This window comes from Amblyomma maculatum, unplaced genomic scaffold (genome assembly GCF_055883805.1).
Source record: "Amblyomma maculatum isolate TAMU_Amacu unplaced genomic scaffold, ASM5588380v1 scaffold_27, whole genome shotgun sequence".
NCBI classification, from domain to species: domain Eukaryota; kingdom Metazoa; phylum Arthropoda; class Arachnida; order Ixodida; family Ixodidae; genus Amblyomma; species Amblyomma maculatum.
Genome location: NW_028146752.1, coordinates 2,237,781 through 2,260,837, shown reverse-complemented (window position 1 = coordinate 2,260,837; position 23,057 = coordinate 2,237,781). Strand labels below are relative to the sequence as shown.

At 49.7% G+C, this 23,057-nt stretch overlaps 1 protein-coding gene across 1 annotated transcript in view; it reads left to right on the top strand.

Moving 5' to 3' along the window:
• Positions 1–538: 538 nt before the first annotated feature.
• The window catches only part of LOC146170941 (uncharacterized), a 214,072-nt gene continuing 191,553 nt past the window's right edge, over positions 539–23,057 (top strand). Inside the window, exons 1-2 of the mRNA XM_084586700.1 lie at positions 539–929; positions 15,857–15,950. Of these exons, the coding sequence (XP_084442826.1) occupies positions 539–929; positions 15,857–15,950 (485 nt within the window). The remainder of the gene's footprint in view (positions 930–15,856; positions 15,951–23,057) is intronic.

Here is a 23,057-nt window from a genome sequence, read left to right as displayed (position 1 = left end):
GTCAGCGAAAGCTCTGTCAGGTTCAAGTCAAAAGAGTACAAGTTCGTCAATGGGACACAGTTTGTCGCATGTTATAATCGCGCGCTGAATAAATAGTTGTTGTTTTTTTGTTTTGGTAACGGTTGAGGTTGCTCTCACGTATGTGCGGCCTATTTTGCTGCAGGCAAGAAAACTTCAATTGCTTCCAGCGTCGTAATGTCCACTTCTCCTTATGAAGACGTCCTTTCCACTGTTTTAGTACCATTGCTCAAGATTTCCTTAATTCGTTGGAAACAATACCCAGTAAAAGAGAACTGAGGATTGCACACTGAAATTACAGCGAGAGAAGTGCGCGGAATTAAACAAAAATATAAATGCCAGCCACTAATTTTCAGGGCACAATTTCTTATGTGCTGTGACTTATGTGCTTATGTGACTGCTGCTTTAAGAAGACGTGCTTCAAAACAGGGTAATAACGATCGTTGTAATAAATCATGTTTACTGCCCATTAAGAATCCATGGAATAAATGTATGACCCAGTTCTTTTCTGCAAACGGGAATGAGCGGTCATCTGGATCAACACCCGCATGTGATAACGCGTGCTTGCAGGTTCTTAACGTCCGACTCCCCAAACGCGAGTAGCCCCCATCCAGCGCAGCTGGGCAACGGCACAGCGTCGATCGCGTTCCCTTCGTGCGCCGCCGATGCCGGCTGCCCCGGGGCCCTGGTCTGCATCGAAGGGACCTGTGGCTGCCCCGTCGAGCGGCCCGTGCTCGTCTTAAGCGCCAGCGGTAGGGAGAGGCTGGCGCCGCTGTGCGAGCCCCAGCGCGGACTGGCCGAGAAGTGCGTCTGGACCGAGCAGTGCGCCGCCACAGACCCTGGCCTAGACTGCAAACGTGGCAGCTGTCAGTGCGTGGGAAGGCCCTCGCCCTGGGGAGTCTGCGGCGGCCGTGAGCTCTCTTTCAACGTCATAACGCGGTGCATAAGAATGTGTAAAAGTGACAGGAGTGATCCTAACTGCGTATGCTGGAGACCTTTCTCATTGATCTCGGTTAACCTTGTCCTGCCCTAGCAGCGGGCTCACTGTCGTGAAAAATTCGTACGCTCTTTGTGTACGATACGCTTCACTTCTTTGATGTAGCTATCCTTGTCTTTAGGCAGAATCCATTGCTTTGCCATCAGCGAGCATCACTACCTAAAATTCGCATGAGATGTCTCAACCATCTGGCAGCCGTTCCTAGCCACGTTCTACGTTTCCCAATATCCTGTTCTGGAGTTTATGGAGAAATGAAAGAAATTTAGTAAAATGAACATATAACCACCAGCAACCAAACAAGGTGACGAACTACAATATGACAGATAGATATTCGCGCTTCTAACGCTTTCAAAATTCGCTTTGAACTTTTCAAACACAGATTTAGGGGAAGCTTGTGCTTGAGAGTTTGTTGATAATGTCCACTGCAGCACCGTCAGTATAATATCGTCTGACAAGTGGCGTCTCGGAAACGCACGGTCTGCTTCAAACTGTGTATGGCTAGACGGATGGAGTAATCGAGAAACGTTTTCAGCATTTTCAGCGCTGGAGATAATGAAGAAGGTCGAAATGCAGTTGTACTGGAAAACCTAGCTATCTTGCGCGTCCCGCGGGCAATCCTGTTTGATATCCTCCAGCCGTAGCCCCAATATCGACGTCCCCGAAAATGTAGTGGAGGGAGCACTCATGGGGAAAAGGGAGAAGAAATGTGTGATTGCGCTCGGACATTCATGTTCCGTCAGCTTAGTGTCGCGAGAAATAAGAGGTAAAAAAGACACGAAACGAGAAAGCGGGAGGCAGCGTTAGCGCAGCGTTAAGTGGAAAGCTCTAAATCAGCTTTCCAAATTGCATTTCAGGGAGCAGCAGCCTTCGACATCGCCACACTTGAGCTGCTCATCCGCAGCAACTTAGTTCGCTATGGTTCCATAATAAAGTTCAAGCTTTCGCTCATGGGAAACTTGTCTCAGCCTACTCAAGCTCCCCAAGAACACACCGAACCACAAGCTAGCAGCTCTGGGTCTGCACAATACAATACAAGAATTAGCAGAAGCTAAAAATCAAGTCACAGCTAAACAGACTTCTACAAACGAGGACGGGAAGACGGGTGTTGGAAAGACTGGGATATAGCACACACCTGCAGGCTTATAACAAGACAAGAGAGGTATCGCGGGAAGTCAGAAATTGGTACCGAGTTCGGCCCATACCAAGAAACATGGACCCCCGCCTACACCCGGGAAGAAGGCAGGCAAGGGCAGAGTATTATGAAACAAAATTCGGTCAACAAGACACGTCAAGGTTCACCGACGCAGACTTATACGAAACCAACGCAAAGAGGGCGATAGCCACGGTCACAGACTGCGAAGGCCGGGAGGTAGTTAGCGCCTCGATCCAAAACTGTACAGTCACGGAGGCAGAGGAAGTGGCTATCGCACTGGCCATTAGGCAAGGAAGAGAAACGGGAGAGAGTCTGACGATACTGTCAGACTCTCAATCCGCGTGCAGAAATTTTCAACGGGGTAAATTATCTAAGGTAGCGCACCAAATCCTTTCAAAAGCCAGCCAACAAAACAATACACTCAAACACTAGTGTGGATTCCGGGGCATGCAGGGATCACGGGGAATTTGTACGCAGACAGGGTAGCACAAGGACATGCAACCTACCGTCTACCTACAGTCTCACGACAGAGGACCTGATTCCGCTTGACCCTGACTACACCACAATACTACAACACTACAGAGGCTTGCGGAAAGTATATCCGGAGCCGCATAAAAAGCTCAGCAACGAGGAGGCCATAGATCTGAGGCGGCTACAGACGGGCACCTTCATTAATTTACACATATTACACATGATGCATCCCACGACATTCAGAGACGAGTGCCCGTGGTGCGGGAAGATCCCTACCCTGTACCACATAACATGGGAATGCAGCTCACATCAACTACAAAAAATTGAAAACCAAAATGAAAGACAGTGGGAGGCTTTGCTGTCCAGCTCTGACTCGGGGGCTCAGCTCTGCCGGTCACCAGAGCTCGCAAACTGGCGAAAGCCAGTGGTGCCCTGGACTGGGGGCGCCAACCGCTCGTCATCCTCGGTTGAAGAGGCGAAGAAAAAGATCCCCGAGCAGTTAATAAAGTTCACTCACTCACGCTCAGCCTACTGGGCGCAGCTCCACCACTGGAGCGATCTAGTGTCGACCCAGGGGCGCAAGCGGGATCGCGAGGCTCGGCCTATTGCTGCTGAAGTAGGCTCTGGATTGGATTTGTGCATTTTACAAGCTAACCGTATCTCCTTTTATCCTCAGGGGGGCGGGGAAATTACTCCGTTGCCCTCCACTATCGGCTTCCCTTTCTTTCCACTTTCACTCCCACCTTCCTCCCTTCCCTTACGGTGTGATTCAGGTGTTCATAGAGCAAGTGGGACAGATACTGCGCCTTTCCCTTCCTGTGAACCAATTCTTCTTATTATTATTATTATATTATTATTATTATTATTATTATTATTATTATTATTATTATTATTATTATTATTGCAAGCTAAAAGTCGCGGTTGTACTTTAAGTTTTCCACTTTGACGTGTGCCAGCATCAGACGCTTGCATCTTGCGTAGTCACGGTTGGTTTCCTTTAGGCCGTTGGCATGATCCGTTACGCGTGTGTATATGCGACGCAACCCGCGCATCCTCCCATTCCTGCCAAAACAAATTAGCTAAAGGAAGCTTGGTTAAACAAGTTGCCAATGTGTAAGAAGGGAGCGGTCAGTCTTGTGTATGCAACATGCGTTTCATCGAGAAGTAAAGATGGAAACACTTACTTCGCTTTTAGCAATCTGCCCGATAACGCAAAAGAGCACCTTCTCAACCTCTATAACACCGCCTGAAAAAGAGGCTCTCTGTCATCGCCCTGGACTTCCTCCATTATGTGTCTCATTCCTAAACCTGGTAAGGCTCCAGCATTTTCAAATCTCCGGCCCATTTCTCTGACCTCCTGTGTCGGCAAGACAATGGAAAGAATGGCGCTCACTAGGCTAAGTCGGCATTTGGAGGCTTCGAACTCGCTCTCTCATACCCTCATTGAATTTTGCCCCCGCTTATCTGCACAGCACCTTTTCGTCATACTTCAGCATACTTTCTTCACCTGTGGCAGCCCTAAGCTTCACGCCTTGGTCACAGTTGATGTCCGCAAGGCATTCGATTGCGTCTCCTATGACCATATTCTTACCTGCCTATCCAGCACCGACTCCGGGTTCCCGCATGTATAACTACACTCGAGCTTTTCTTTCTAATCGCGAGGCCCATTTCCGAGTATTGAGCTTCACTTCTACACCCCATTGTCTCACCTGCAGTACTTCACAGGGTGCCGTTCTTTCACCCACCCTTTTTATTATCGTCATGGCTCCTGTCGCGGTTCAGTTATCGTCTATTCCCGATCTTCAGCACTTTTTTTACGCCGACGACATCACACAGTTGTGCTCGTTCGGATCTCCTGGTCATGTTCAAGACACCATTCAGCAAGAATTTGCTATCATTTTCTGTTTTCTTGATCATGCAGGCCTGTCTCCCGCGCCCGAGAAGTCAGAACTCCTACATTTGACTCACTCTGCATATCAACAAGCTCACAACTCACTGATCTCCCTTACCTTTAGCGGCTCCCCAATCCCCAAAGTTTCTCAATGCCGCGTTCTTGGCATGCCTCTGCATGCGGCAAGAAAAGTCCGGGATCTCCATGCGGCTGTCGCTACCAGTCAGCATATCAGCAATTTACTTCGCCGAGTTGTGAGACGGTCCTCTGGCCTGAGGGAAGCTCACGCCTGTCGACTGGCTCGCACACTGGCTCTTAACAAATTCCTTTACTTTATACCATACTTTCATTCACCCAGAGCCAGCTAAACACACTTGCAACAGCTATTCATGGCCTTTATAAAGCTGCTCTTTGTCTTCCCATAACCACTTCCACCGATAAGCTTTATGATACTGGGCTTTTTCATCCACTTCGCAGTCTCCTTTCCATTCACCACGACCGACAGATAGCTCGCCTCTCCGGCACAGTTCATGGACGCTGGCTTCTCAACCAGGCTAACGTTCCCCCCATTTAGTCAGTCCCTCTGCCAGCTCCTTCCCCTCCGAAGGTCACTAACCTGCGTATACTTCTTCTTACAGCCAATATGTCGCAAGTCCTGCATTCTGACCGCCGACATGCTGCTGGCTCTCATCATAGTCCGCTCTTCAATACCCATGGAGTCGCTTACACGGATGCCTCTTATGTGGCTCCTTGTGGATCCGGAAGCCAGGTCCTCTTTCATCCTCGTCTATCTACCCCTGTCACACACACTAGCGGCTCCTTTCTCCACCCTCCGGATATTATCTCGCTTGAGGTTCTCTCCACCATTCATGTCATTCAAAGTTTCCATTCTCTCCCACCTGTGCCGCAGCTACTTACATACACTGACTCCCAGGCTGCTAATCCGTGCCATTCAATCTAAAAGTCTCCGCTTACGGAGCTTGAGGCTGCACTTGCGCTACAGGCCTGCCCCGTCTTCTTCCGGTGGATCCCTGGACACTCGGGGATTGACGGCAATGAGCTGGCGAACCAGCTCGCCCGTGAACTCGTAACCGGGCAACGTTCCTCCCCTGGCCAAGATCCTTGGAGAGCGGGTCGAGACTGTCTCTTTGTGCCACCATCAGCGAATATTACAATGCTGATCGCTTAGACCGCAACTCTACCCTGACCCTCATCCTAATCTCTCCATTCGGGAGGCTCATATCATTCGGCAGATACAGCTTAATACACTCATAACCCCTGCACGGCTATATCTCTACAAGTTCCGTCGTGATCCATCATGCCCCAACTGCCCTTCCTTTTTTGCCAACCTTTCCCACTGCCTATTTTCATGTCCGGTAGCATTGCAATCGGGATTCTTTTCCACATCCTCCCATAGTATCTGGACCTGGATGGACTGGCTTGGTGCTGAGGGTAAAGAACAGCGCCTGCTCGTCCAGGAGGCCATCGATGTATTAGGCGCCTAAGTGTTGTGCCTGAATAAAGTCTTCTACTACTACTATTATTATTGTTACGGGAAATATTCACAGTACGGCAGCTGTCCACACAACTGACGATGAAAAATAAGTGCGAGAGACTTCCAGAAGAAGAAGACGCAGACGAGTGCTGTGCTGTACAGCACTCGTCTGCGTCTTCTTCTTCTGGAAGTCTGTCGCACTTCTTTTTCGTCAGCACGGCCAGCGAATACCGCTCAGTAACACTACCCCCCCTCGGGAAAAGCACAGTCCCGGTGTGTTCTACGTTTGCGAAACAGAACGTGCATAATAGGGCTTCAGGCGGGACACATGCACTATTTCAGGGGATGGCGCTCTGGACGAGGATTTCGGAGGCACAGATACAACTTCGTATGTGACGTCTGTCACGGGGCGCGAAACTCGGTAAGGGCCTGAGTAACGGGACAAAAGTTTTTCACATAAGCCCACGCGACGGCACGGGAGCCACAGCAAGACGAGTGACCCAGGAGTGTAATGGACATCACGGTGGCGACTGTGGTACCGGAACGTTTGAGAGCCTTGGGATGCAGAGAGCCTGGCATGAGCTATCCGGCGGGCATCATGAGCGCGGGCTAAGGCATCACTGGCGTAAGTACTGGTGGCGTCTGCCGCGGGTAGTGAGGTGTCGAAGGGCAGTAACGGGTGTCGGCCAAATAACAGATAAAACAGGGAGTATCCAGCGGTAGAATGGACTGATGAATGATAGGCGAATGTCACAAAGGGTAGATGAACGTCCCAATCCCGGTTGTCGTCAGACACATACATGGACAGCATGTCTGTGAGGGTACGGTTTAGGCGTTCCGTGAGGCCGTTGGTCTGGGGGTGATAGGCTGTGGTGAATTTGTGACGGACGGAGCACGAACGGAGAATTTCGTCAACCACTCGCGACAGAAAGCAGCGGCCACGGTCAGTTAGTAGTCCACGAGGGGCACCATGATGTAGAATCATGTTTTCTAGGAGAAATTCAGCGACGTCAGTGGCGCAGCTGGTCGGGATGGCTCTGGTAATAGCATACCGCGTAGCATAATCGGTGGCGACGGCGATCCATTTGTTCCCTGAGGCGGAAACTGGAAATGACCCAAGAAGGTCAACACCTACACGGGAAAACGGGTCAGTGGGTATGGGGATCGGCTGCAAATGGCCTGAAGGCAAAGTTGTGGGCTTCTTTCGATCGACGCTGACACAATTCACATGCGGCAATGTATTGCTGGACGGAGCGGTAGAGCCCCGGCCAGTAGAAGCGTCGGCGCAGGCTGTCGTATGTGCGAGAAACACCCAGGTGGCCAGCCGTTGGAGCATCATGAAACTGATCAAGGATGGTGGAACGCAGATGTTGAAGAACGACGAGCAAAAGGTCTGCGCCGTCTGGTCGCATATTGCGTCGGTATAGGGTGTTCTCGTGGAGTTCATATAAGGCAAGAGATGGATCAGGTCGGCCACAGGTCAGACGGAGGATAATGGAATAGAGGAAAGGATCTAAGTGTTGTTCGTCGGCAATGTTAGAAAAGGCCGACATAGACAAGACACATGCGTCATCCTCAGAGTCGGTATGACTAGGGGAGTCGACGGGATGACGGGACAAGCAGTCTGCATCTTGGTGAAGCCGGCCGGACTTGTACACGACGGAAAATGTATACTCTCTTAATCGAAGCGCCCAGCGCCCCAAACGGCCTGTAGGATCTTTGAGGGAGGAAAGCCAACACAAGGCATGATGGTCTGTTATAACAGTAAAATGCCGGCCAAACAAATAAGGGCGAATTTTGTAATAGCCCAAACAAGTGCCAGGCACTCTCGCTCTGTGATAGAGTAATTTTGTTCGGACGTAGATAAGAGGCGGCTGGCATACGCAATCACCCTTTTGTGGCCGTGTTGTCGCTGGGCAAGTATAGTCCAATGCCATGGCCACTTGCGTCGGTGCGGAGTTCAGTATTGGCAGATGGGTTGAAATGGGCCAAGACGGGTGGAGTTGTGAGAGCAGGAATCAGTTCCGAGAACGCTGCAACTTGTTCAGGCCCCCAGGAGAATGAAACGTCTTTCTTTAGGAGATTGGTGAGGGGACGAGCTAGCGCTGCGAATTTCGGGACGAATCGTCAGAAATAAGAACATAGGCCAATGAAGCTTCGAACATCGCTGGATGAACATGGAGTGGGAAAATCTCTGACGGCACGAATCTTGTCGGGGTCAGGCTGAACGCCGGCAGCATTAAGCAAGTGACCAAGGACTTTGATTTGTCGGTGACCAAAGCTGCACTTTTTGGAGTTTAGTTGCAGTCCCACGTGGCGAAAAAGCGCTAGGATTGTAGAAAGGCGACGGAGATGGCTTTCAAATGTAGACGAGAAAAACGAGAAAACTATTACGTCGTCAAGATAACACAAACAAGTGGTCCATTTGAAGCCTCGGAGCAAAGAGTCCATCATAAGTTCGAAGGTTGCTGGGGCATTGCAAAGGCCAAAAGGCATGACTTTGAATTGATAAAGGCCGTCATGGGTGATGAACGCTGTTTTTCCACGGTCTCTCTCGTCGACAGAGATCTGCCAGTAGTAGGTCGATGGACGAAACGTAGCTGGCTCAGTGCAAAGTAACAAGCGCGTCGTCTATACGTGGAAGAGGATACACATCTTTTCTGGTTATCTTATTTAAATGACGATAGTCAACGAAGAATCTCCAACTGTTATCTTTCTTTTTGACCAACACAACAGGGGATCCCCAGGGGCTACTCGAAGGCTCAATTATGTCGTTCGCCAACATTTTGCCGACCTCTGTTTGGATGACGCGTCGCTCGGCAAGCGAAACACAATAGGGCCGCCTGTGAATAGGACTGGCGTCACCGGTGTCATTTCGGTGACTGACAACTGTGGTTTGACCCAGTGGGCGGGTACCGAAGTCAAAAAGGTCACTGTAGGTGAAAAAAGCTGTTTTAACTCTGCGGCGAATTCAGGCCGGAGATCAGCTGCAATCATGCTTTTAACAGGATCAGGGCGCGATGTAGAGGACGAGGGAAGTGTTGCAGGGACGGCATTTGGGTTATCGGTAGTCAGAGCTGAAATGGCACAATCAATCATCGGCGATAGCTCTGCGAGTGAAATTCCCTCGGCCAGAGCTTGAGCTGATAAGCTGAAGTTAAGGAACGGGAGAGTGGTGCGGTTCTGGGAGATATGCACAATCAGATGAGGAAGGATGCCGTGCCGCTGCAAGATGACATCAGTAATGGGACACGCGAGATAGTCGCCGTCTGGGACGGGTGGAAATGGTGACATAGGGATGTAGACGGCAGCTTCAGGAGGAAGGCGGCAGAACTCTGCTGATCGAAGGCGGGGTGAGCAGGAGGGATCTTCAGAGCAGAGCGGAAGGTACAAGCGAAGTAGGCCGGTAGAGCAGTCAGTGAGGGCAGAGTGGGCTGTTAAAAAGTCAATGCCAAGGATAACGTCGTGGGGCATTCTTGGAGGACGGTGAACAACACTGGAGCATGACGACCACCAATGGTAACTCGCGCTGTGCACATGCCAACCACGGCAGCAGGGCTTCCATTGGCGACGTGAACTGTGGGCGAGACAGCTGGAGTAAGGACTTTTTTGAGGCGACGGCGAAATGAGGAGCTGAGAACGGACAGTTGGGCGTCAGTATCAATGAGAGCAGAAACGGGAACACCATCCACAAGGACGTCGATGCGATTATTTTGTAGGGCAGGGGTCAGCAGAGGTTTTTCAGTCCGGGTCACAAATGCAGCGTCACCTCCGGGAGCTGCATTGGCTAGTTTTCCGGTGTGTGGCTGGAATATGTCGGGGACAAACGGCGGCGAGGAAGAGGAGAACGCGAGCGTCGGGTCTGCGGGGATGGTGAGCGGTTGGCAGGACGAACAGGGACACCGGGGTCAACAATGGTTTGGTCGGGGCGAGGTGAGGTGTAGCGAGGGGCATAGTCTCCGCGGCGGTCGACGTAGGTGAACTGACGAGATGGCGTGTACCAACGGCTACGGCAGTGACGGGAAATGTGGCCAACGCGGGAACAAGTAAAGCAGATGGGACAGTTGTCATGGGTACGCCACTCATTCGGATTGCGGTACCGATATCGGGGCGCGAAACCGGCGGTTACTGGAGGGGCAGGTCCTGAATTCACGATGTCGGTGCGGCAGGTAGAAGGAAGACCCATATTGGCAACCTCTTGGCGAACAACAGCCTGAATAAGTGATATTGTAGCCAAGGTATTGTCGGTGGTATGCGAGAGTGAAGCTGCAGGAATCATTGCCTCGAGCTCTTGGCGGACGATGCGGGTCAAAGTAGTGTCATTAGTTGGCGGTCGAGGAGGCGGAAGATCGACACAGGAAGAGCTGGCAGCCGTGTTCGGTAGACGGTCGAAACGATGAGATATGCGCCTCTGTTTCGCTTGTTCGAAACGTCGGCACACTTGTAGTACAGAGTCCACGGTGGAGCAATCCCTGCATAAAAGGAGGTTGAAAGCATCGTCGGCAATGCTTTTTACTATGTGGCCGACTTTATCCTCCTCAGGCATGGCGTGGTCGACTTTGCGGCACAGGGATAGGACGTCCTGTATGTAAGTGATGTAAGACTCTGTAGACGTTTGCGCGCGAGAAGCGAGTGCCTTTTTGGCGGCAAGGTGACGGACAATGGACTTTCCGAAGAGGTCGTGGAGCTGCTGCTTACAGATATCCCAAGATGTGAGATCCTTTTCATGCGTCTCAAACCACACCCGCGCTGTCCCAGTCAAGTAAAAGATGATATTAGCAAGCATAAGTGTGGGATCCCACCTGTAGTGCTTGCTGACTCGTTCGTATAAGGCCAGCCAGTCGTCGACATCAACGTCGTCGGTCCCACAGACGGTTCCGGGGTCACGGGGATGGGCCATGACGACAGCAGGTGCGGCGGCAGTAGATGTAGCGGCGTCAGAAGTCATAGTGGTGGTAATGATGCGTCGGCTGCTGCGGAGATCCAGCTTGTGACGGGGATCGAAAGATTCACCTCCACCAAGAGATGTTACGGGAAATATTCACAGTACGGCAGTTGTCCACACCACTGAGGATGATCACAGCACAGCACTCGTCTGCGTCTTCTTCTTCTGGAAGTCTGTCGCACTTCTTTTTCGTCAGCACGGCCAGCGAATACCGCTCAGTAACAATATTATTACTTTTTCAAGCTAAAAGTCTCGGTTTTCTCTTTCTCTGCAGTTTTGCGCTTTGACGTGTGCCAGCATCACACACTTGCATCTTGCGCAGTCACGGTAGTTTTTTTTGTTTCTTTAGGCCATTGACATGATGCGTTGCGCGTATGTATATGCGACGAAACCCGCGCATTCTCACATTCTTCCCAAAACAAATTAGCCTAAGGAAACTTGGTTAAAAAAGTTACCAATGTGTAAGAAGGGAGTGGTCATTCTTGTGTATGCAATATGCGTTTCATGGAGCAAGCTATAAGTGGCGTTCCATCTGCCCTGCCCGCTTGTCTTCTGTTTTAAGGGCTGATAGTTGATGCCATTGTAACAAGAACTTATTGGTTCAGTGGACAGGAATGGCGTAGTATCTGTCACACTTGTTCTGTGGACACCTGTACCGTGCAGTAGGGGAAGGGAGGAAGATGGAAGTAAAGGTGGAAAAAGAGAAAGGCATGACGTAGTGGGGGGCTCCGGAGCAATTCCGACCACCTGGGGATCTTTAACTTGCACGGACATCGCACAGCAGAAGGACCAAATCTGTTTTAGTGCCAAGAGCTGTGGAGTAAGCGACGGCCACTTGTAAGCTGCGGGGAATTACTCATTAACGCGAAAGCGTTACTTCGCTATTTTCACAGATTTCTGTCCGCAGACCGCGTCCGCAAAATTGTGTCCGCAGCAGTTGCGGGTAATTGAAAAGTGGTAGAGGTTAATGAGTGGTGTCAGTCTATAGAGGCTGACGTAAGGTTGCTTCAGAAAAAATAATTAGGCCGATACGTTAATTAGGTAAATAATTAAAGGCAAGAAATGCATAAGTTGTCCGTAGCAGTTGTAATTGAGAAGTGGTAGAGGTTAATGGATTGTGTCAATTGATAGAGGGTGACGTAATGTTCTGTCCGAAATAATAATGAGGCCAATAAGGTAATTAGAGAATTAATTAGAGGCAAAACACGAAAAATCGTGTCCGCAGCATTTTTGAGTAATTGAGAAGTCGTAGAGGTTACTGAGTGGTGTCGATCGATATAGCGTGATGTAATGTTGTGTGCGAAAAAATAATTGTGGCAGTGGCTTAATTAAGTAATTATTGTAGGCAAAAAAATGAAAATAAAGGTCTCATTAGCGAATGGCTTGGCGCCGCATTTGAATGTATCAAATACTACAATAGCTAATTAAATCAGTCAATTAGGGTGACGTTAATGACGTGACGTCACGCAACCGGAAGTAGAGCCGAAATATGGCATAGGAAGGGATGGAAACGCAATTTGAAAGTACCAAATATAAAAAAAGGTGGAACAAGAAGTGAATTATTGTGATGTCAAGGATGTGACGTCACGCAACCGGAAGTAGAGCCAAAAAAGGCCTATGAAAGGATTGACGCTCATTTTGAAAGTACCAAAGACTAAAGTGGTTAATTAAGGCAGTCAATTAGGGTGACGTCAATGATGTGACGTCACGTAACCGGTAGTAGAGCCAACAAAGGGCACAAGAAGAGATTGGCGCGCAATTTGAAAGTGCCAAAGACTAAAATAAATAAACAAGAAGTGAGTTAATGTGATGTAGCGTGTCTGACGTCACGAAATCAAAAATAGAGCCGAAAAAGGGCATAGGAAGAGATTAGCGTGCAATTTGAAAGTACCGAAGACTAAAATAAATAAACAAGAAGTGAATATTGTGACGTAGAGGATGTGATATCACGCAACCGAAAGCAGAGCCGAAAAGGGGCATAGGAAGGGATTGGCGCGCAATTTGAAGGTACCACAGTTTAAAATGAATAAACAAGAAGTGATTTAATGAGACGTAGAAGATGTGACGTCACGTAACCGGAAGTAGAGCCGAAAAAAGGCATAGGATGGGATGGGCGTGAAATTTGAAAGAAACAAAGATTAAAATGAGTAAACAAGAAGTGAATTAAGCAACTAGAAAAAAACCACAAGCAGCCAACAGCAGCATCCGTGCTTTCGCATTACTCCAATGCAGATTCCGCAGTCCTATTTAATGTTTTGGTCTACAGCGGTACGGGATCGCATTAAACGCGGCGTCCATCCGCGAACATCATCACGTTGCTCTGCTTAAATCCCTTCGGAGCGAGTCTCAGCACATTTGATATGCAAAACGTACAAAACAAGACGACTGCTAGACATAATAATAGTCATGTCCTTATCCAACGGACCATTGTAGCCACTGGACTCTAGATAATGTAACGTTTTGGAGACGATGCCAAAACCAGCAAACGAAGGGACTCACGCTGTACTGCCTGAACTCATTATTGGGCGGACCTGCGCCCTCAAAAGAACTAAGCAGTAGGCGGCAGCGACAGCAGCGAGCGTGCTCGGCAGTAGTTGGTCAACGAATTCCTGTTGCAATCATCATCAGCCTAACTATACCCACCGTAGGGCGAAGGCCTCTCCCATATTCCTCCAGTTAACCCGGTCATGTGCTTGCTGTATCGATTTGACCCCAGCGAACTTAACCTCATCCGCCGACATAACTTTATGCCAGCCCTTGCTGCGCTTTCTTTCCTTTGGCATCCACATTGTTACCCTAAGCGACCCTCGGTTTTCCTGTCTTCGATGTTCTGCGCATGCCCATTTCTTTGTTTCTTATTTCCACTAGAATGTTATTAAGTTATTTCTCTGATATACTATGCACTCTTCCTATCCCTTACCATTACCTCTATCATTTTTTGGTCCAAATCCCTGTGCGTTGTCCTCAACTTAAGTAGAACCATTTTGACATAGGTAAGATGCAACTGTTGTATGTTGCCCTCATGAGCGATACAGGTAAGCTGTTAGTCATAACCGATGAGCACTTGCCAAATGCGCTCCATCCCAAATTTATTCTTTATTTTCTTTCCCTTTCATTGCCCGGATCTGCGGTTATTACCAGCCCTAAGTAGACATATTTGCCTACTACTTCCAGTGTTTAACTACCTGAGCTAAACTGCTGTTCCTTCCCGAGGTTGTTGAACATTACATTAGTATTCTGCATATTGATTTCCAAGCCTACCTTTCTGCTTTTCCTGTCAAGGTCTTAACTCATTCTTTACAGTTCATTTCCTGAGTTACTTAGACAGGCAATGGTATCAGCGAATCGCAGATTACTGAGGTGTTATCTATTTAGCCTTATGCCTAACTGCTCCCATTGCAAGTTCCTGAATACTTCCTCCAAGCAAGCTGTGAATAGTGCTTTGGAGGTCGTCTCTTTGCCTAACGCCTTTCTTTATAGGAATTTGGTTAGCTTATGCCGAACTGTTGTTGCTAGGCAGCCACTATATATATCTTCCAGAACTTCCACATGCGGCTCGTCTACAGCCTGATTTCGCAATGCCTGCATCACCGCCTAGGTTTCTACTGACTCAAAGGCGTTTTCCTTGTCGATGTTCGTTACCAATGAATGCTATGTTATATTTCAGGCTGGTTATATTCCGAGCATTTTTTTATCACCTGTTTGATGGTATGGATATGATCGATAGTAAAGTACCCTTTCCGAAAACTTGCTTCATGTTTTGCTTGATTAAAGGTTATCCTGATTATATTAGCGAATACCTTATACGTAACGATAGTAAGCTGAGTGGTCTAATTTTTCAAGTCCTTATTGTTCTTTTTCTTATGAGTTAAGATAATGCTTGCGTTCTTCCATGGTTCCGGCACCCTCACGGAAACCAGGCATTGCGTATACAGGGTGGCCAGTTTTCCTATCATGATATCACCCCGTCCTTCATAAAATCTGCAGTTGCCGGATCTTCTCTAGCTGCGTCAGGGTGGGGTCGCCGAAAGGACGTTGGCGCATGAAGCAAGAATGTGTAATTCGCTAACTATGCTAAAACTGTAGTCAGGATGAAAACATTGGTAATTCGTATATTTCAGTTCATCATTTGTGAAAATGCGAAGACTGGCGCTCAAGAAATAAGCATGAAAAACAGCACCAGCGATTGAGTCTGTATTGTATTTCATATTTTCAACGCTGCTGGAAAACTATACTCAGCCTGGCTGCGTAAAAAACTAGCAGCTCCTGTTCCCGTCCAGTTTACTAATTCATTGGTGCATGATACGGTGACAGTAAAGTGTGCTCAAGGCCCTTTTCTTCTTTTTCCGGTGAATTGTATCTACCATCCAGTGCACTGGGCGCTAGGTGTACTTATCCTTTTCGCAGAAGAAGTAAAATGTGTTGGGCACTGCGTGTGGAGCAGGTGTTTTTGTAAATGTAAATCATTCACTCTGGAAAGGCAATATTGCGCCAGACCCGCGTCGTTGGGTTTAGTTGTCAAGCGTGCTAATGTGATGACTTCTGAAGCTTCATTTTCCATCACACACACAAGATGTTACAACACCACTGAGCCACCACGGAGAGAGCAAGAAGGGAAAGTCTGTTGTGACCTGAGGGACACTACAGGCACCGGTTAGAGCCGACGTGCTGGGAGAAAGGAGAGGGATTACTGTATGCCACGCAATGATTGCTGCAATAATCCACACCACTCGCGCGCGTTGTCTGAACCACCGTACTTCTGACTGATTAGTGGCAACGTTGTTCGGCTCGAGGGCAGCATTAGCGCTAACGCAAATTTTGCAGCAAGAAACGAAGTGACTACATGTGATTTGTTTCACATGTACATTTTTTTCCCCGTGCAACAGGAGCCGCCACAAAACCGCTGATCTGGGCCGCCTGCTTCGCAGTCATCGCTCTGGTTGTCGCAGGATTCATGTTCTGCATGGCGCAGAAACCTAGGTACGAAAATGTGGCATCCAGAGTACTCCAAAGTTCAGAATAAGCTTGTCTGATTTTATATTAATTTAAAGCGTTCGGGGAACGTTTCGGGGTGAGATGCTGAAATACCCCTTGTGGATCACTAAAAAGCACCTAAGCAAAGTTGTCTGCTCATCCTCGCGCTTCACTCCGCCGTCGTCATTTGCATAAACGGTAAATTTAAAGCAAAAATGTTGGGAGGGCAAAACGCAAGGTGCAATGGAAAATGTGTCTAGGGAAAGTGATAGGAGACGTCGCAATAGTAGAATGAAAAGCACCAGTTTTGTTGGGCTACAAGTGGCACCTAATGACTCACTGCGTTAGGCAAGCCACGAATGGTAGAGCGCGCTGATAAGGACGTAATGAGAAGTATATATTGTCCTCTCAGGACCACACACCTTCGCGATATGTGCTTCAAAGGCTGCTTGAAAAAAGACCCATTGAGCGCAGCTAGGTAAATGCACTTGCTACTTCTCTTAAGCCGTGCTAGCTGTCGTTTGAGTATCTTTTCAAGTCAAGATTACAAAAACTTATACAGATTGTTCAGTTAAAACGTCGTCACCGTAACTTAGTTGCGGCTCGTGTGTTATTGGAAATTTTCGGTAGTGTAGGAAACTTAGCAGCAGTTATGATGGCTTTCAGTTCATCCTTAAGTTCTAGGTAATCGTTGTTGTCATAATGATTAATGGCAATATTAATACCATAATTGGAGGAATAATAAAATTTGCAAATATTATTTAAAACGAAAACGTAGTCAGTCATAACTAAATAACTAAAAGTGATTCGTCATTGTGCCTCAGTCTGTCATAGTAAAGGTGGTTATCATTGCTTCCTAGACTGTCGTCGCTAGAAACGGAGCTGAAGGAAAAGAACGGACGCTATCGCGTTTACACCTAAATAGATGTTTAGGCGTCGATCCTCATTATTTGTCGAAAATGCCTCGCGTTGAATGCGCAGTTATAGTTTCTATTGTTTGTGGGATTTGGGCTTGCTGCGGCTGCCCTTCGCGCGGCCGTCGCCCGCTTCCCAGTTGTTCTCCTCGTTCCCTCTCTCCTGCCTGAGGCGGCGGAGAGAGGCTCGGACGACTTGTCACTGTCGTTCGGGCCACAGCTCCGCCCTGGCGTCCCAGTGGCTGTTCCCATTGGCGCCTTTTGGCGGGATAATGGCACCGATTCGACGGCCGCGCTCGCGCGACCCTCCGAGCGGGGCCCAAAAGAGACCCCTCCGAGACATCGCAAGGTGCGTACGCAACTGTTCTTGTCTGCCGGCCTTTGTCCGCGCAGACCAGTGTGTACTCGAGTTCGTCCACTCCGGGTCGTACCTGAGAGCGCAGCTCGAGCCTGTCGATCGTGATCCAACGATCTGCGACAGGCGTACCTTGCGGTGGTTGCCCACTCTCTCTGAAAGGAGCCCTTTGGTCACTGCGAGAGAGAGATCACAGCACGTCCTTGCGTGCTTGCGGCGCGCACTCCGTGTCACTTGTGCGCGCAGGGGAGCCTTGCTCCTCGCGCGCTCCCTTGACACGGTGACTGCGTATGTGTGTGTATGTGCGTTTTGTATATATGTGTATGTGTGTGTGTGTGTGTGTGCCGCTGGAGGATGGCGTTTCAATAAACGTCTCCTTTGTGAACTTGGAGGTTTGTGACCTTGCAGCGCAGTGCTCTCCTCCCGGTGGAGGTTTAGTGCGCGCTGCGGTGTTTCAGTGTGCGCGTGGTGACGGCTGATCGGGGCTTCGGCTCGCGCGACGCTCGAACCCGCGGTGGTTGGTGGCCTATGTCCACGTAGAAACCACAACTGGCGCCCAACGTGAATTGTCCCTGGCTCCATGAGTCGTTGGACAGCACATCGCCCGAGCCGGTCACCTTGACGATCAAGCTCGTGCGCCATGCTTGCCGCCCCCTGCGCGGCACTCGGCAAAGGCACTGAAAAACGCTACATGGTTCTTCGGACCACCCTGCGGTGCGACCGTTGACCGTATGCCTCCGCTGTTCCAGCTTTACGCCGTTGCGGAAGCAATGTGCGCGACGCCGCCCTGCCGGCATCTCCGTACAACAGCACCCGTACCCCGCTTGCAGTCATTTCTGTTCGGGGAAAGCGAGGCGTCGGCCGGGCTCCCTCTGGAAACCGCACCGACAGCACGCTCAGTTGGCTGATGCGGCTCCGTGAACTTGCGAGCCGACTGGCGCGCCATTCTCTCTTGGTACAGCATTTCGACTTTTCGGTGCAGTACCTACAGGGGAGAACGAACGTGGTAGCTGACGCGCTATCCCGTGCCCCACTCGCCCGCGGCGTCGTCTTTACGTCGGCAGGCGAAGGGGGCGAAACAGCGGACGAGCCGCAGATCGGCACGGAGGGGACGCCCGCAGACGGGTTCCCCATTCCGCTATCCGGGTAAGCAGCGCTTCGCAAAGCAGGCGAGGGTGAAAGCTCTTTGTGAGCACATCTGAGACGCCGATGCCAGCGGAAGTTTTGCTGCGAACCTGCAGGGGGACGAAACCAGGCTCTCCTTTGGGGCGACTGGGATCGTTTTCAGCCATGAAGAGCTACGACGGTCCAGCAAAATGACCCGTTTTGTCGCGATGTCAGCGACGGTCTCTGGGAGACGAAGCGCCGTTACGCTGCTTGTATTGCAGCGGGCGCAGCACCGTTACGCTACTTGTATTGAGCGGGCGCAGGGGGGCACGAGCCAGCGTGTGTCTCGCGGCGTGCCTCGGGGATTCATATTTGCTGGGTCATGACGGGCTCAAGCTGAAATACATAGCCATGGATGATGAGTCCATGAACCATTTAAAGTGGCTATTCCCCAATGTCTGAGCGGCGCTCTGTTGCGTTTCTCTCACGACAAACCATTGGCTGGTCATCTGAGTGGCTCCAAGGTTTTTAGAAACTGAGTCAACGGGTGACTGCAGCCCGGCATGAAGCGCGACATTTTCCGCTGTTGCCGATCCTGCCATGTCTGTCAAATGGGGAAGTCGAGGGGTGGGAAGCCACCGGGCATGACGAAACCAACTGACAGTGTGCGTCCGTGGCAGATGGCCACCTGCGATTTCATGGGGCATTTCCCCAGTAACAAGCAGGGGCTCATTGCTGGAGAATCCCCCTATGGGGAATGCCAGCCGTGCCTACATCGCAGACCTGAAGGCCCATGCGTAACGGTCTGACGAGCTTGCGCTGGTGCCCATTGTCACCACAGGCAAGTGCCAAGGCACAACCGATGCGGTAGAACGCAGCCGTGCCCTGCACCGGTACAAGGTGGGGCGACGTTCAACTGTGTGATTGATGCCGGACGACGGGCCTTTTCCGCAACCGAAGGCATACCGCCTCACCGAGCGAGCTTGCTCGTTCAACCCTACCCGGAAGCAAGATTGGTCTCCCCTTTTTCTAGCTCGCTCAGTTCCAGCCTTTGTATTTTACTTTGTTTTTGTGTCTCTTTTTCCATTTTTCGTTTTCTTCTGTTTCCGTTCTTGCTTCCTATCTTGTAAATATTGTAGAGTGAGTGCCTTCTTTTGTACAGCGCGTCTTCTCTCCTCTTTCTTCTTGAAATTGCGAGGGTTGCTCATTAGGCAGCCCCGAAGCGCGGCTTTTTCGGTGTGTGTGGAAATTAAGTTGGAGCCGTTTGGGGACGGGGAGCATGGACGATGCCCATTTCACCCAAGGCCGCCGCGGTTGCGAAGGTGCTCGGGACAGGTTCGCCGCTGAAGGTCGGCATCACCCTTTGTTTGGTGTGTGAGTGGCTGTGCGTGTGCGTGCCTGGGCGTGGAGGCGACGACGTCGCGCCATGTGTGTTTGCCGGCGTGTGCGGAGCGCGGTGGAAAGGAAGCCCCGCGCGGTCTTCCCATGGGCGCCTTGGATCGCCACGGAGTCACGGACTTTCCACACCCGGGGCCTCTTCGGCGTGTTCGCTGTCCCTGCACCTAACCTGTACCACCCCCGACCGAGATAGTTTGCAGCCAAGGATGAACGTTGGCCACCCAGAAGTCAACGAGCGGTGTCACCGCAGGCTCCCTGAGCTGCACCGACGAACTTTGGGACTTCTGTGCATAGTTGTGTTCTGTACATAGTTGTTACTTCGCCTTCGGAACTTGTGGAACTTTGTACATTATTCTTGTTGCCATCTTGGTTTTTTTTTCTGTGCGCCTGGTGTGTTGTGTGTTTGTCTTTCTTGAGTGTCTGTCTTTTCGAGATCTCTTTGGCTGGAGCTGAAGCGTAGTTGACTTGTTGCGTGAGGATAGCATTCTTTTCTTCATGCTGGGGACCTGCCGCGTGCTTTCGCTGATGGGTAGGAGGGCAATTAAGGAGAGGAGGATGTGGGATTCGGGCTTGCTGCGGCTGCCCTTCGCGCGGCCGCCGCCCGCTTCCCAGTTGTTCTCCTCGTTCCCTTTCTCCAGCCTGAGGCGGCGGAGAGAGGCTTGGACGACTTGTCACTGTCGTTCGGGCCACAGCTCCGCCCTGGCGTCCCAGTGGCTGTTCCCATTGGCGCCTTTTGACGGGAAAATGCACCGCTTCGACGGCCGCGCTCGCGCGACCCTCCGAGCGGGGCCCAAAAGAGACCCCTCCGAGACATCGCAAGGTGCGTACGCAACTATTCTTGTCTGCCGGCCTTTGTCCGCGCAGACCAGTGTGTACTCGAGTTCGTCCACTCCGGGTCGTACCTGAGAGCGCAGCTCGAGCCTGTCGATCGTGATCCAACGATCTGCGACAGGCGTACCTTGCGGTGGTTGCCCACTCTCTCTCAAAGGAACTTTGGTCACTGCGAGAGAGAGATCACAGCACGCCCTTGCGTGCTTGCGGCGACCACTCCGTGTCACTTGTGCGTGCAGGGGAGCCTTGCTCCTCGCGAGCTCCCTTTACACGGTGACTGCGTATGTGTATGTGCATTTTGTATATATATATATATGTGTGTGTGTGTGTGTGTGCGTGTGTATGTGTGCCGCTGGAGGATGGCGTTTCAATAAACGTCTCCTTTGTGAACTTGGAGGTTTGTGTCCTTGCAGCGCAGTGCTCTCCTCCCGGTGGAGGTTGAGTGCGCGCTGCGGTGTTTCAGTGTGCGCGTGGTGACGGCTGATCGGGGCTTCGGCTCGCGCGACGCTCGAACCCGCGGTGGTTGGTGGCCTACGTCCACGTAGAAACCACATGTTTTAAGAGTTGTAGCGTAAACTCTCTCGAACGAGTGCCTCCACTAAGATGCCTTAGCTTTTTACCGCGGTGTGTCCTGCCCTTCCCAGCATTTATTATTGTTATGAAATAGCCTAGTCAACTGGAATAGCCACTATCGCATTATTATAAATGATGCCCTTTCTATATGACGCTCTGCAAGGGTAGCCCGAGAGTGAAAATTCAAAAAGTTAATTGTGTGCAGCTCAGCGCCATTGATTTACTTAGCTTATCTGCATAGTAGGACAGCGGGAATAGTCTTGTAAGAAGTTTCAGATGGACTGTTGGGGGAGGCTTAATGGCGAATCTAAATAAGTGAAATTTAATACATCTGTTCACTTTCGGTTTATCGTTTAGATTCCGAATAAACAGTTGTGAGCCTAAACAGTACATCCAGGCCCTCAAAAGCCTACTCTTCCGCTCTTCACGAACAGAAAGTAACCAAGTGTGTTCGATTTTCTCTTCTAAAAAAAAAGTGAAAGCCTCAAAAAACTTAAAAACTTGCATAAAACACAATTATATCTAAAATTATTACTTTTAGAATTGTGAAATAGATCCGAATTTCGTAGATGGTCAGATAATAAAGAAGACCAAAAACTTACTATGTCAGAAGTGTCGATTTTTTTGTACTGTTTGGGGTCACGCGCCCAAAAAGTTGCGCCGATGTGGCAGTGATCCGTTCCGCCATCGGACAACGATAAGTCCGCCTCGCGCGGCGAAAGCCATTATGTGGCCCTTTTTCTTGAACCAACATTTTTGGTTCATTGCCCCTTTTCCCCAAGCATTTCACCCCAGAAGAGCCGAGCACCAGGCCGGGGGAAATCTTGATACAAGCTTCCGCGTTTGTTCGTTTTCGTTAAGGATGCTATATTCGCAATTGGAAGGATGGTCAATTCGCCAGAAGTGGAATAAATTTCTGGTAGTCACAACAAGCCGTGAGGAAAAGCTCCCATTTATTAATGTACAGATGTGCTCACAGCGCACAAAGCCAGATTTATTCTAAAAGTTTGCTTTGTCATTTATGAGCTTTAGATTCCCAAAGCGGCTCAGGCTATAAAAGACACCGTAGTGGAGGGCTCCGGAAATTTCGCCCATCTGGGGTTCTCCAACGTGCACCGACATCGCACAGCTCACGGGCGCGTTGCTTTTCGACGCACGCGTAAAGCGTTCGCCGAGACCGGGTTTCGATTCCGCATCCTTGGACACAGTAGTCGAGAGCCCTAACCACTGCGCAACCCGAGCGGGGCTCATTCTAAAAGTGCTTTGCGTTTTGACCACACCATATGAAATGTTGGTTGTCGCTAGCACATGCAAGAACTTTGAATTTCTCGCTCGAGAAAACGCTGAACCATGAAAACCACTCTTCAGGGACCTTAAGATCACAAGTTTTGATATATTTCGTATTTACTAAACAGCGCTTTTGGTAAATACTATTATAAAGGCAGATATACGATACAGTTCTTCCATCCTGTAGCTTCCTTCATGTCACACTAGATACGCTGATAACAGTAACCTCAATTAGGCTTAGTCACACAATATATATGGATGTAGAGTCATTGCGGTTTTTATCAATAAAATATGGAACGTCATTCCATTCAGCATTAAGTCCATCTCGAATCGCATGTGCTCTAAGAAAGCATATACTCTCAGAATAGTATACCTTTCCCAACTATTGAAATGATCATATGTATTCTTCAGCCATATACCGTGCAACTTCATAGGTATAAAGTTTTTTTATTAAAACCGAAACTAGGTACTGGGTAAGGATCCAAATGCCTCATTGAACATAAACTTTGGATATTTTTATGTGCAATTACTTTGATGATGATGATGCATTACTGCTTTTTTGCCTTGCCGGTTAAGTGACCGATGCGACTCGATACATAGTATGCCGCGGAAACATTACATGCCGGCAAAGGTACCGCATTTCAGACG